Here is a 13,522-nt window from a genome sequence, read left to right as displayed (position 1 = left end):
CATTTTGAAGCAGCTGACATGTGTTAGACCAACTGATCCTTAAAACAATCCTGTGAGGAAGATTCTACTACTATCCCCAGATTATAAATGGGGAAACCAGAGCACAGGAATGCTGAGTCACGCTTGCAGGGTTTCTCAGCCAGCAGGTAGTAGAGTGAGCCCAATGTCTGGACCCTCAGCACCTACCAGCAGGTGCCTGGCAGAGAGGAGGTATTCACTAAGCATTTGCTAACAAACAAGAGGAAGCAGACTCTTAGGGAAGGAATGAGGGGTGTGTTCTGTACTGAGTTTACCACTTCCTGAATGCTGGGGACCGCCACTTGCTACCCAATCCCAAGGTGGCACCAGACACACCCAAGGGTCTTATGAGTGTTGCTAGGATCGACTGCATGTCTGTAATGTTTAACTGTTTTATAAACACGGCATTGTTCTTGTAATTAGAAAAGGGAAAGACATTTGTTTTATGTCAAGGGATTTCTCAGATAAAATAGGAGAAGGATATTCCAATAAGCAGGAACAATGGGTATAAAAAGTTTGATCTCGAGGAAGGTAAGTAATGTACCATTTCCCAAACTGTGACAGGTTAATGGGTTTTCAGTGACAAAGGGCTTCCATGGTTAAATGTTTTTGGGAAATTACAGAATTAAACAAAAGTAGACTGATTTCTTTGCTGTAGGACTCCTTAGATTTAAAGTGTATTTTAAATCTACAAATAGAGGAGAGAAGATGCTGCATTTTCCAAATGTTTGGAAAATCTGTGATAAGATACTGCAAGTCAGGAGGCCAGGGTCCCTATCTTGTCTCTGCTGCTGACAAGCTGCATACCCTGGACAAGCACCTAAACTCTGAGGCCTTAATACCTGAATATAAAAGATTATCCTCAGAGCTAACATTTATTCAGCACTGACTCCATGCGAGCCTCTGGGCTAAGAACTTTTACAAATTCATTTTCCTCTTCCCAACCCTATGATATGGGTACTATTACCACCTTTTGTCTACAAATAAAAAAACAGTGGTCTCCAGATAAAAAAGAGGTTTCCAGACACTCAATGTAAACTAAAGAAACAGAGGAAAGGGGCAGTGGTAGACTTTGGAGACCTTGCAGAGCAAGGCACACATTGTAACATGTGCCCCTCTTGCTCCTCCTGGATCCACACCCTCCGGAGCCCCGTGGTGGGGGTCAGGAATGTGTTGCGTGGCCCAGTTGCAGAATGGAAGAGGAACCAGATGGTGGGCCTGCTAGCTACCACAGGAGAGGCTTGAGCAGGAAGGAGATTCAAAGTATGACAGCTGCTTTGGGAGGGGTACTGCCCAATTGGAACAGACACAATAGCAGAGTCCTGGAGGCACCCTGCTGGGTGGCAGGAAGGAGAGGGATGGGATCCTCTGGGTAGTAGCTACTTTACTAGTTTGGAAATCTTTCAGCATTTCGGCAGCATTCTGCCTAAATCAGAGAATGTGCCTAAATACCAGCCGTGGTTTTATTTTTTATTTATTTATTTACTTTTAAGTTTTGAAAGTCTTTAATTTCACCCCTCCGCCGTGGTTTTAGGTGTCTTCCCCAGAGGTCCTTTGCGGACAATTCCTCCCTTTGGCCTTTGCGCCAGAGTCTTTGATTTCTATTCAGATGTAGATCTGCTGAGAGCCTGATCCTGCAGCCATTAGAGGTCACGGTGAATGGGGATCTGAAAGGTGATGTCACTCCAGAGGATGGAGTCTGGAGAGGACGCCTGTTGAGCGTCCCTTAATATACATTGAGTACTTACTGTGTGCTAGCCCTGAGATTGATGCAGGATACAGTAGTGAGCACGTCACAGTGGGGCAAAGGGGCCATAAACAAAATAACAAATTAGGGTAGGTCAAAGGGGTCGGAAGCCTATAGGGGCAGCTTCCTCCACTGAGCAGTTTATCCTGGGGACCTAGAAGCCACAGGAAAGCAGGCCTGGGTTCTGCCCGGGAACTTCTGTGCCCAGGGTGGGTGCCTGTCCTGCCATCCTTCCCAACTGGCATCTCTGCGGCTGCTCCCAACTCCCAGCCCTGTGGGTGGCTCGTTTGGGCATCCCAGCCCAGGGCGTGGGGCCGGGGCTTCCTGGAGCTGGGTGTGGAGCCAGGAATGGAACAGAGGAGCCATTGAGCTGCCCGCAGAGTTGCCACCTGGGCGCCCACGGGCACTGCAGGCTAGAGCTGAGGAGGCCCACGCCAGCCTGGGAGGGGTCGCGGCTCTGGGCATGGACCCAGGACTTGGGTAAGAAGGGTGCTGCCTGCAGGCTTGGTGAGGGAGAGGCTGGAGGGGCTCTATGGAGTGGAGGAGCAGGGGTGGGGGGACTATCGGGGGCTTAGATCACATACCTCTGCTGGCCAAGCAGCTTCTGGTGACACAGCTTCACTTGGAAAGACTGTCCCCTCATATGACCCCACCCGATCCAGATTTGGGCTTCCTCTCCTGAATGAACAAGGAAAAGTACTTCCTTTGTCCATTCTTCCTGTTTTATGTGAATGGAGTTAACACTGTCAGGAATTTGAGAGTAAACATGGTTCCTGCCCTCAGGAAGCTCACAGTCTTCAGGAAGCCCAGCACAGAGACACCTAACAGACCTGGGGGGAGTATGAAAAGGCTTTCTGCTGGGCGCGGTGGCTCACGCTTGTAATCCCAGCACTTTGGGAGGCCGAGGCGGGCGGATCACGAGGTCAGGAGATCGAGACCACGGTGAAACCCCGTCTCTACCAAAAATACAAAAAATTAGCCGGGCGTGGTGGCGGGCGCCTGTAGTCCCAGCTACTCGGAGAGGCTGAGGCAGGAGAATGGCGTGAACCCGGGAGGCGGAGGTTGCAGTGAGCCGAGATCGCGCCACTGCACTCCAGCCTGGGCGACAGAGCAAGACTCCGTCTCAAAAAAAAAAAAAAAAAAAAGAAAAGGCTTTCTGAAGAAATAATCTATGAGAGTTAGCTCTTGATGAGGAAGGGGAAAGTGATCCAGGCAGAGGGAAAGCCTTTGAAGTAGAAAGAACATGCAGCTTTCTGGTAACAAAGTGATCCAAGGTGAGTAGAGAGAAACTAAAGAGGAAAGTGGAAGCTTTCAAATCTCTTTAACTACAGACTTTCTCCTGAAGCACTGGAGAGCCATCGCAAGGTTTATGGATAACGTGTTGGTTGATTCAGACACTGTTAAGCGGCTGCCACAAGAGTGTGATGCTGGCTGCCGACTGACAGAATCATCGAAGGTGGGCTGACTACAGAGCCCCCTTGGTCAAGGGGTGGGGCTGTGGGTACCAGTTGGCCTGGGAGGAAGCAGCTTGGGTGGGTAGGGGTGAGCGGATTTCTTTTCTCTACTTCCTGGTGGAAGGAGGACTAGGGGTGAAGGGCTCCAAGGGGAGATAGGCGATGATCAAGGAGAAACATTTGTCTAGTGCCTACTGTATGCCAGGTGCTTACTGGAGCTGGAAAGACAAAAACAACCAAGAGCTCCAGGTATGGATAGCCCGGTGGCGGTAATGGGATGATCTGAGATGGTGGTTATCCCACAAGCAGGCAGAGACACAAAGGAGGTAATAAAGGAGCTGAGGGCATGAATAGAACAAGGTGGGAGCTGAAGACCCCAGATGAGATGGCAGGAGCCATTGGGAGGTGCCTCAGAGGGAATAGCAGGGTGGAAGGAACATCAGAAGGGGTCTCTGAGGTGAAGAGCTTCCTTTCTTCATCTCTGCCTTGCTAGGGGTCACCATTCCCAGTTTCTCTAACCCAGAGCAGGCCAGTCACCCCACGGCCTCCCAGCCCAGCTGGCTCCTACAGCCCTGATCTGGCTCAGAATCAAAGCCTAGACTGAGATTTAGGGAAAGGCAAGAGTGGTCTCCCCCCATGCTGCAGGCCCTGGAGCCACCTCCTGTCATCGCCTATCAACCCAGTGGTGCAGTGCTCCTGGGGTGCTGGCAGCCTTGGGTGAACCGGGTTCAGTCTCTGCCTCAGCCAGCGCCCCGTCAGGAGAAGCCCAAGCCCAGCTTGGAGAAAGGTTCTATTGTCCTCAGCTGCGCGCCGCCCTGAGCACCTTGAGTGCCTCTTCTGAGTGTGTGGTTTGCAGTTCGCTCTGCGTTGAATGGCAGCAGGCATAGAGGAGTGGCCGTGAGCCACTTGTGTGGGAGAAAGGGGCAGCGTGGGAAGTGAAGGGCCAAAGTGAAGCCTTTCCTGTCCTTGCCCTCCAGGAGCCACAGGGACTTCAGCACAACTTCAGGTCTGCCGCAAAGCCGGCTCCAGCATTCTCTCTCCCAGGACAGCTAAGATGCCCCCTGGTGGCAGGTTGGCAGCCTTTTGCACAAAGGGCATGGGGTTCCAATCACCTGGTTCCTCCACTTATGTAGAATCGTCCTGGACATGTTCCCTAACTTCTTTGAGCCTCTGACTCCTTAAAATGGGGACAGTAGTACCCCCATGACAGGGATGTTGTGAGGATCCATCAGCAGAACTGAAAAAGTGACTACTCAGCCTTCCGTTCCTTGGTGCTCAGCAGCTGTTTATTTGTTCACCATCTGGAAGCGCCCTCATAGGCATGGACCATGCTAATCTCTGAGTTGTCTCACTATTCTTTGCTTGCTCTTTGAACTCTTCCAACACCTTTGTAACTGTTTCTCTGAAGTAATTCCCTTTGTTGAACCACCTGGTGTAAGCTATGGTCCTGCTTGGACCCTGACTTGAGGCAGGCCCTATGGCCCAGTAGCCTCCTTCTGGCCATTTAGCCTAGGAGATGGCCTAGAGGCACAAAATTAGTGGAAAATATGTACCACTTGGGGCCGGGCGCGGTGGCTCACGCCTGTAATCCCAGCACTTTGGGAGGCCGAGGCGGGCGGATCACAAGGTCAAGAGATTAACACCATCCTAGCCAACATGGTGAAACCCCATCTCTGCTAAAAATACAAAAATTAGCTGGGCTTGGTGATGTGTGCCTGTAGTCCCAGCTACTCGGGAGGCTGAGGCAGGAGAATGGCGTGAACCCGGTAGGTGGAGGTTGCAGTGAGCCGAGATCATGCCACTGCACTCCAGCCTGGGTGACAGAGTGAGACTCCATCTCAAAAAAAAAAAAAAAAAAAAGGGAGGTACCACTTGGTTGGCAGCCTAGTGGGGGAGCCCTGCAAAGGAAGAGCCAGAGCTTGTCCCCATCCAAGCTCAGAGCCTTCCCTTGAGTACCTGGGGGTCTGGGTCGAAGGCAGCCTACTTGGGACTCTTGCTCCCATGGACAGAGTACCTTGGGAGAAGCAGAGTTGCCTCTCTGCTCCCTGAAGCCCACTCTCTTCACTCTCCTCCCACAGCTAGCTATCCTAGAAGACTATGCGGACCCGTTTGATGTTCAGGAGACTGGCGAAGGCTCAGCAGGAGCTTCAGGAGCCCCAGAGAAGGTCCCTGAAAATGATGGCTACATGGAGCCCTATGAGGCTCAAAAGATGATGGCCGGTGAGTGACAGGGGCAGGGGAGGTGCTCCCTGAGGCCTGGGCTCTGCAGAGCAGCCTTTGCGACTCACAAGTCTAAGGACTGATTCTTTGGTCCGTGGAAAATATGGAGAAAGTCTTTTCCAGGTCCTTAGGGAGGATGATCACTGCCTTTCAGAGTCATTTTGGAGAAGCAGCTGTGACCTGTGAGACCTGAAGTGGTGCAGGAGGCCACGCAACTGAAGGTCAGATAGAAGTATTCAAGACAGGAAGGAAAAGATAGTGGCGAGGGCTGGGAGGATCAGTGAGCCCAAAAAGAGAACCACTAGCCTTGGGAGGGGGGATGAGTTTGAAATGAAACATCTTCATGGCAGTTGGAGAAAGATGACTAGAAATATAGTTACAGTGGGTGCCATGAGCCTGGGCAAGTAGTCCAAAGAGTGAGGCTAGGGAGAAAAGAGTAAGACCTGGTCTTGGGAACAGGCTGAGAGAGAGTCCAGGGGAAAGAGATCAAATAGGGGAGATCAGAGAGGACAGGGTGGGTCTGTCCAAGCCACGGCCCTGAGGCAGGGTGAGAGGAAGTTTGTTCAGGAGCAGATGATGTTAGTGCTGGGTGTGCACGGGAACCTAGATGAGAGAGTCCGAGAGGGGCAAGGCAGCGCTTCATAAGCTAGAATGAGGTATCTGGACTTGCTTCAAAACGGGGAGTGGAGCCATGATGAATTCTTGAGCAAGAGAGGAACAGGATGAAAATGTCAGCTTTGTTACTGATAAAGTTGATTAGAGAACATTACTTATGTTCACTGCAATGGGCTTATGTGTCATCACAATGGGCTTCTTAATACTTCACCACAGAATTAAACTTGCCCAATCAGGCTTGGGCAACTCAGTAGGCCTAGTGGGGGAACCCTGCAAAGGAAGAGCCAGAGCTTGTCCCCATCCAAGCTCAGAGCCTGCCCTTCAGTACCTGGGGCTCTGGGTCAAAGGCAGCACAGGAGCAGGCCACTGACTGCATGAACCAGAATGTTCTTTCTCTTCAAGAGAAGGAGAGTGTGCATTCACTGACCAATGCAATACACTGCTCTTCCTACTTGGGAGAGGTGGCAAGGGAGGCAGAGAGTGGTCAAGAATATCCCAGGAATACTATTCCATGGAGCCCTTGGAAACATAAGCCTACAGAATGGAGTTTCACCCTAGCATTAATCTACATACAGAAAGATGAGGGTGAAGGTCACTGGGTATTGGCAAAGAACAGATGGGATTTGAAGAATGAAGGAGGGCCAGGTCCAAGGAGAACAGTGTAGTAGACAGAAATGGAGAAAGTGAGAAGCTGACTACTCCATTTAGGTCAGAGGGTGTGGACCCCAGGAAGCCCCCATGAATGCCCTGAAATTATATGTGAAAATATGGGAGCACATTTTTGGGGGGAGGAGCTCCATAGCTTTTATCATATTTTCACCGGGGTCAGTGATCCCAATAAAAGAACTACTAGCTTTGGAGAAGGTGGTCAGTTTGAAACAATGGTATGTCAAAGCGAAAGGTCTTTATGGCAGTGGACACAAATGACTGAAAATACAGATGCAGCAAGTGCCATGAGGCTGGGCATATAGTTCAAGGAATTAGGATAGGGAGAAATGCATAAGACCTAGTCTTGGGGAACGGAGGCCAAGAGAGGATCTAGGGAGAGGCCAGATGGGGGTGATCAGAAAGAAAGTCTTTGCCAGGTCCTTGGGGAGGATGGTCACTGCCTTTCCAATAGTCATTTTGGAGAAGCAGATGTGACTTATGTGACCTGAAGTGGTATAGGAGGCCACACAACTGAAGGTCGGATATTAGCATTCGAGATAGTCAGGAAGGACAAAATAATGGTGAGGGCTGGGTCAGTGATCCCAAAAAGAGAACCAATTAGCTTTAGAGAAGGTGATGAGTTTGAAACCATGGAATGTCAAAGTGAAAGGTCTTTATGACGATGAATGTAACTTGTCGAAGGGAAAGTTTCAAGGAGCGGGTGGTCCACAGTGTCTAGGCAGCAAAGAATAATTCTGTGATTGTGAAATGATATCACTTGTGGGCTGGGCGCGGTGGCTAATGCCTGTAATCCCAGCACTTTGGAAGGCCGAGGCAGGCAGATCACCTCAGGTCAGGAGTTCGAGACCAGCCTGCCAACGTGGTGAAACCCCCATCTCTACAAAAATACAAAAGTTAGCCGGGCATGATGGCGGATGTCTGTAATCCCAGCTACTCAGGAGGCTGAGGTGGGAGAATCGCTTGAACCAGGAAGGCAGAGGTTGTAGTGAGCCAAGATCGTGCCATTGCACTCCAGCCTGGGTGAGAGAGCAAGATTCTGTCTCAAAAAAAAAGAAAGAAACAGAAAAAAGGAATGATATCATTTGAGACAGAAGGAAACAAATGGAGCTTGGCATCAGGGAGGACGTGGACAACGGGAGGGTTGTGCCTCAGTTTCCTAAACTCATAAGTTTTAGCTACCCAGCCCTCGCTAGCTGTTGCAGGATCCTTTTCCTGTCTTTTACTCTGGTGCCCACCTTCCCTTGCCTTCATTGGCTCCCTTGCTTTTAGAGACCCAGAAGTGTTTTGAGGGTGAGGAACCCAGGATGTGTGGTTGCTGAGCTCCCCCCAGAGCCAGAGTATCTCCTCTGAAGGAGGCCTGGCTTGTTGCTGAGAAGCATTGCAGGAGGGGAGCCAGAAAGCCAAGGCTGAGCCCTCACCTTTCCCTTCCTGCCCTGCTCCGGCAGAGATCCGGGGCTCCAAGGAGACAGCAACTCAGCCCTTACCTCTGTATGACACACCCTATGAGCCAGAGGAGGATGGGGCCACCCCGGAAGGTGAGGGGGCCCCCTGGCCCCGGGAGTCCCGCCTGCCAGAGGATGATGAGAGGCCCCCCGAGGAGTATGACCAGCCCTGGGAGTGGAAAAAGGAGCGGATTTCCAAAGCCTTTGCAGGTGAGTCCTGGTGGAGAGGGCAGGTCAGCTGGGGCCTCTGAGCAGCTTTCCAGGCTCAAGAGAATGGAAGAAGTGGATCCCAGGAACCCAGAGAGGCCCAGGATCAGGACTCCAGGGAAATGTAGTTGAGTTCTGTACCACAGGGGGTGGGGTTGGCAGTATGGACACAGCGCTGTGTGCAGGGTCAAGGAATGGGTACAGGAGAAGGATGAAGGCATTCCCCTGCATCACAACCTCTTGGAAGCTAAGAGGCTTAGACTACTTCTGTCTTTTGGGGACTGGGTATATTTAAAAATAAATTCCAAAACAAACTTATGAAACTCGTGACATATGTTAAAATACTTACATTTAATAAAAGAAGGCACTTACTTCAAACAATAAAGACAGCCATGGGTGTAACCTGAATTCTAGGGCTCTGCCTCCCAGTGGTAGGCCCTGGCAGACCAGGGGTGTCTGGCCCCAAGGAGATTTCTGAGGAGCAGAGTGAGGCTATGAGAAATCTCTTGATTGCCAAATGAAGATCAGGTTTCTTCTGTTCCAACCACACTGCTGTCCGTCCCAAGTCCAAGTCCACCATGGAAAAGTTCATGTTAGCGGTCTGAAGTGGGTGGAGCAAGAGCCTGGAGCAGGGAGAGGGCTTTTGCTCCTGGGTCCTTGATTCAGGGGGAACATAAAGGGCTCAAATGCCATTCGACTTCATTCCTGCCCACATATGCCCCTCTCCCCTGCTTGGGCAAGGGGCTCATCCTGGAGCTGGACCCAGCCCTCCTCTGCCCTCCCCACCCTGACAGCCAGACTGGAAAACCACAGGATTCTAATATTCTTCCTGTAAAGCACACACCATTGAGGATGGGCCGTTTATCTCCAGAAGTCTCCTTGGAGAATCAATACTGTTTGGATTGCTTAATGGGAAAATCTATGCTCGTCATTAGGAAACCTCGTTAGCAGTCCAGCAGCCACCAGTGGCATCACTCTTCTCAAGATGGGGGGTGGGGATTAAATTTCACTAAAACATCTGCCCCCAAGTCTGAGTAATCCTGACAACCTGAGGCAAGGCTGGCTCTTTCTCGCTGCCTGCGAGTTCCCAGGCTGAGGGGAAAAGGAGAAACGGAGGCAAGGCTGTGGGTGCCAGGAGGCTATGGGAACCCAGATGTGGGGCTGGGAGGTGCTGGTCACTCCTAGTCCTTCATTTCCTTTGTTCCTGGTACCTTTGGGCCCTGGAGGCTTGTGAGAGGTCAAATGAAGGGGACCCACGGGCTGACAGTGCAAGCCCCTGCATCCTGCTGCTTGCCACCCAACCTTCCCTCCCTCTGACCAGGCCAGCCTGGTGTGGTCAACCTTGGCTCTGCCCAGCCCCTGAGTCCCTCCCCAAAAGCCGACCTGCCTCTGCCTCTGCCTCTCCTCCTTTCTAGGCTGTCCTGTGTCCTGGCTCTGGGTTTTGGTGTCTCAACCTCTACCTCTTTCTGTCTCTGTCACTGTCTGTCTCCTCACTTCTGCTGCTGGCTCCAGTTGACATTAAGGTCATCAAAGACCTACCTTGGCCTCCACCTGTGGGACAGCTGGACAGCAGCCCCTCCCTGCCTGATGGGGACAGGGACATCTCCGGTCCAGCCTCGCCCCTCCCTGAGCCCAGCCTGGAGGACAGCAGCGGTGGGTCCTGGGGGGCTTCTGGCCAGGGTGACATGTCCTCACCCCTCCAGGCCCTGTGGGTTGGGTTGGAGGAGCTGAGAGGTGGGGCAGGGTTTGGAGACCCCAGGAAGAATCTCATTTGGGAAGAAGAAGGAAGAGACAAAATGCACATTCCTCCCTTCCCCACAGCTGTGAGATGGTGTCTTCTACAGGGGGGCCCCTTTCTAATGTGTTCCTCACCATGCTATGAAAATCCACCATTTTAAATTCACTTTGGGGAGAGCTTTGCTTGGCCAGCTCCTTCAGCAATGCAAATACTCCTGAGGTGGGGGTGGGAGAGACACAGCAAGTGTGGAACTCCTTGGTGCAGAGGAGCAGATCTGACCCTTGCATCTGGTGACTGAAAGACAGTAAGGGCTTCAAAGTGCTACAAGGAGAGAAAAAGAGCCCAAATGAGGAGAAAGAATGCACTTAATTCTTCCTCTATGTTCAGTTCTGCCCAGAATGGGCACCCAAGGGTGTGTGTGCCGAGGCATGAGCATCTGTTTGTACATTTGTGCCTGAACGTTGTATTTTAAAATATGGGATGAAGGAGGGTGTCTGTCCGTACGTGCATGTGCGCATGTGTGCCTGTGGCCGGGGGACCCACGGGGACTCAGCCTTCCCTTACGGGCTCAGCCATCAGGCTCCCCTGGTCTGGGAGGGCAGAGGTGCTGCCTCTGGGCCTCTGTGGGTTGGGGAGGGGAGCCAGTGGGCAGCAACGTTGGGGGTGGGGGAGGGACAGGCTGGCTGGTGGCTTTGGGCGGGATTAGCCTGTCAGGATGGCACCAAGGGGAATCAGATAATTGTTCTCAGATCGATAAGTCATTTCTACAGAATGGCTTGGCAGGGTGATTTGGAGAACGGTAATGAACTCTGAGGAGGAGAAAGAAACAATATTATCAGCGCTGAAGCCACCCTGAGAGGATGGACTGGGGGAAGGCAGTCACTGCTCTGGAGGGAGAAGCATGCATGGTTTCTCGGGTTGCTCCTCTCCCCTCTCCTCCCACACGGTGGGGACTGCGAGGCCCTGTGTGGCACAGAAGGCTGGGCCCACCCCCACCAGGGGATGGATCCTAGAACATTCCTTTGATCCTTTCTGGGGCTAGAAGAAGTAGGGGTTGGGCACTGGCTATTCAATAGGGACCTCTGAGGACCTCTGGGGTCCTTAGAGTCCATGATTGATATGTTCCCCACAGCCCAGTTTGAAGGACCGGAGAAGAGCTGCCTGTCACCTGGCCGGGAGGAGAAGGGGCGGCTACCTCCCCGACTCTCTGCAGGGAACCCCAAGTCAGCTAAGCCCCTAAGCATGGAGCCCAGCAGCCCCCTGGGGGAGTGGACAGATCCAGCACTGCCTCTGGAAGACCAGGTGTGAGTGTCTGTGTCCAGCTGGGGACCCCCTCCCCACTCCTCCCCTCCTGGCACTGGCTTCCCTCCAGGGGACACCCACAATGGGTGGGCCTGGACGGCGAGGGACCCAGCAGAGATGCCCCCCTTCCTCTCTCTCATCCTTAGCTGGTATCACGGGGCCATCAGCCGAACCGACGCCGAGAACCTGCTCCGGCTGTGCAGAGAGGCCAGCTACCTGGTGCGCAACAGCGAGACCAGCAAGAATGACTTCTCCCTCTCCCTCAAGTGAGTGAGGACGGCTGTGGGTGCAGGGACAGCCAGCAGGGTGGAAGGGGACTCCAGTATTCCCCTTATGCCCAACTAAGCTGGGGAGGTCCCCATCCCCCATGAATAATCCCCAGGCACTGGGGGTCCTGAGATGTCTGAGACTCAGCCCCTGCTCTCAAGGAGCTCAGAGTCCACTGGGAGAAATAGTTGATCCGCAGCATCCAGCTCAGAAGGGTTCTGTTCTAGCTGTGTGGCCTGGGCCCCCTTAACCTTTCTAGGCCTCAGTTTCCTTACTAATGAGATGGATGGGAGATAATATAGGGAAGGATTAGGTGAAATAATGCATGGGAAGTGCTTAGCATAGTGCTAACGGCTCAATAAATTATCACTGTCATTCTTAATGGAAGCCCAAGATGTTCTAGAAGCACAGGCAAGGAGATGGGAGCTTTGTGTGAGGGAGTCTGTAGGGTGCGGGGCGGCTGGTTCCTGGAAAGAGGGCAGGGCAGTGGACACAAAGTATTCCTGTTTACTCTGAGGAAGGGTGTGTGTGTGTGTGTGTGTGTGTGTGTGTTTGGGGATGGGGGGTGTCTGAGCTTTTGGGTCCTGGAAGAGGTAGAGGAGGCAAGGCCCTCCCTCCCCATCAGGCTTTCCTCCTGGGAGGCAGCAGATCAGCCTCCCAGACTCCCTGGTAGCGTGGCCAGGCCTGCCCTAGGCAACCAGCAGTTCTGCCTGGTAGACCCTGCAACCCATGTTAGGAAGCCAGTGGGGTGGTGTGTTCATTTGCCTCCCGCCATCACTAGTAGGACACCTGCACCACTTTCTACCACATTCTCTGGGACCGTCAGAATATAGGTATACCCTCCCATTCAAACAAATCCAATCTATGGAAACTTGGGGCTGCTAAACCAGACATATTTGGGGGATAATTATTCAACTTCACTAAAAGATAATAGAAAAAGTGGTGGGCGTGTTGGCTCACACCTGTAATCCAAGCACTTTGGAAGGCCGAGGCAGGTGGATCACCTGAAGTCAGGAGTTCGAGACCAACCTGACCAACATGGTGAAACCCCGTCTCTACTAAAAATACAAAAATTAGCTGGGTGTGGTGGTGAGCACCTGTAATGCCAGCTACTCGGGAGGCTGAGGCAGGAGAAGCGTTTGAACCCAGGAGGCAGAGGTTGTAGTGAGCCGATATTGCGCCATTGCACTCCAGCCCAGGCCAACAACAGCAAGACTCTGTCTCAAAAAAAAAAAAAAAAAAAAGATAATAGAAAAAGTGCCAGACTATAGTCAGGTAACCTGAGTTCTATTCTTGGATTTGATAAACTAGCTATGTGATCCTAGGGAAATCACTTAATATCTCCGAGCCTCGGTTTCTACCTTTGTCAAATGAGTTGATAGATTATCGCTTTTTTCCCAGCTGTCATACTCTAGGAGTCTGAATTATAAAATCAAAGAAACATTTCCCAGAAAAGTTTTTGTCAAAAATTTGATTTACATAACCTCAGAAATGTGTATTGCTTTAAAAATTATAAAGTTCATGGAGCATACCAAGCAGCCTATATACCATTTCTAAACCAACTACTCCCCTGCAAGATAGATCTTTTTTATAGACAGAAAATAAATTCAAAGAGGTTTGTTACTTGCCCAAGGCCACCAGGTAATAAAGTCCCCAAACCAGGATTTGAACCCAGCTCTGTCTGACTCCACAAACTGTGGTATTCCAGGGCTCCACCAGTGCCATATTATTGTTTGGTACAGGCCAAGGTAAGGGGAGATGCCAGGGGTCTGGCTTCCAGAGTGGAGCCCTGCCAGCCTGCCTTAGCCTGGGAGGTAAAATGGCAAGGCAGGCCTGGAAACCT

The 13,522-nt window shown here is 51.8% G+C and overlaps 1 protein-coding gene across 4 annotated transcripts in view; it reads left to right on the top strand.

Moving 5' to 3' along the window:
• SHF (Src homology 2 domain containing F) overlaps nt 1–13,522 on the top strand; it is a 33,238-nt gene that overhangs the window by 15,341 nt on the left and 4,375 nt on the right. For 2 of the 4 annotated variants that reach the window (XM_032174338.2, XM_032174337.2), the window contains exons 2-6: nt 5,298–5,439; nt 8,169–8,375; nt 9,885–10,025; nt 11,243–11,414; nt 11,559–11,678. In XM_032174338.2, the coding sequence (XP_032030229.1) occupies nt 5,298–5,439; nt 8,169–8,375; nt 9,885–10,025; nt 11,243–11,414; nt 11,559–11,678 (782 nt within the window). Of the gene's footprint in view, nt 1–2,943; nt 3,040–5,297; nt 5,440–8,168; nt 8,376–9,884; nt 10,026–11,242; nt 11,415–11,558; nt 11,679–13,522 lie in introns of those variants that run through there. The other 2 variants (XM_058427544.1, XM_058427543.1) reach the window with 2 other exon arrangements.

Source organism: Hylobates moloch, unplaced genomic scaffold (assembly GCF_009828535.3).
Source record: "Hylobates moloch isolate HMO894 unplaced genomic scaffold, HMol_V3 SCAFFOLD_14, whole genome shotgun sequence".
Lineage (NCBI taxonomy): Eukaryota > Metazoa > Chordata > Mammalia > Primates > Hylobatidae > Hylobates > Hylobates moloch.
The sequence above is the reverse complement of the archived record's forward strand: the minus strand, read 5'-3'. Positions and strand labels throughout refer to the sequence as shown.